The following is a 267-nucleotide window of genomic DNA, read 5'->3' on the forward strand; positions in this document are numbered from 1 at the left end:
AAGGGATATGGCCAGTCAATGAGCTTCTTGGCGTATTTCCTGACTATGTTCTCTTCCCCGAAGAGAAAGAGCGATCTGTTGACGGTGAAGCAGTTCTGCCGGACGGGGATGGGGTTGTACAGAGCCATAGTCCGGGCTCGCTGAGCTTTGGTTTGCTTGAAGGTTCCCGGGCTCCCTCCAGCAGGAGCGGGAGGTCCTTGCCGGCTCCGGTTCTGGTCGGAGCATCCATCTCCGGAGCCCAGCCTGCCGGCCACTGCCTCCCCCAAG

At 59.9% G+C, this 267-nt stretch overlaps 1 protein-coding gene across 1 annotated transcript in view; it reads right to left on the reverse strand.

Annotated features, from left to right (window-relative positions):
* Window positions 1–267, reverse strand: part of CACNA1E (calcium channel, voltage-dependent, R type, alpha 1E subunit) — a 157,842-nt gene that overhangs the window by 138,373 nt on the left and 19,202 nt on the right. Inside the window, exon 2 of the mRNA XM_009994666.1 lies at window positions 10–257. Within this exon, the coding sequence (XP_009992968.1) occupies window positions 10–257 (248 nt within the window). The remainder of the gene's footprint in view (window positions 1–9; window positions 258–267) is intronic.

This window comes from Chaetura pelagica, unplaced genomic scaffold (assembly GCF_000747805.2).
Source record: "Chaetura pelagica isolate M959 unplaced genomic scaffold, ChaPel_1.0 scaffold363, whole genome shotgun sequence".
Taxonomy (NCBI): Eukaryota; Metazoa; Chordata; class Aves; order Apodiformes; family Apodidae; genus Chaetura; species Chaetura pelagica.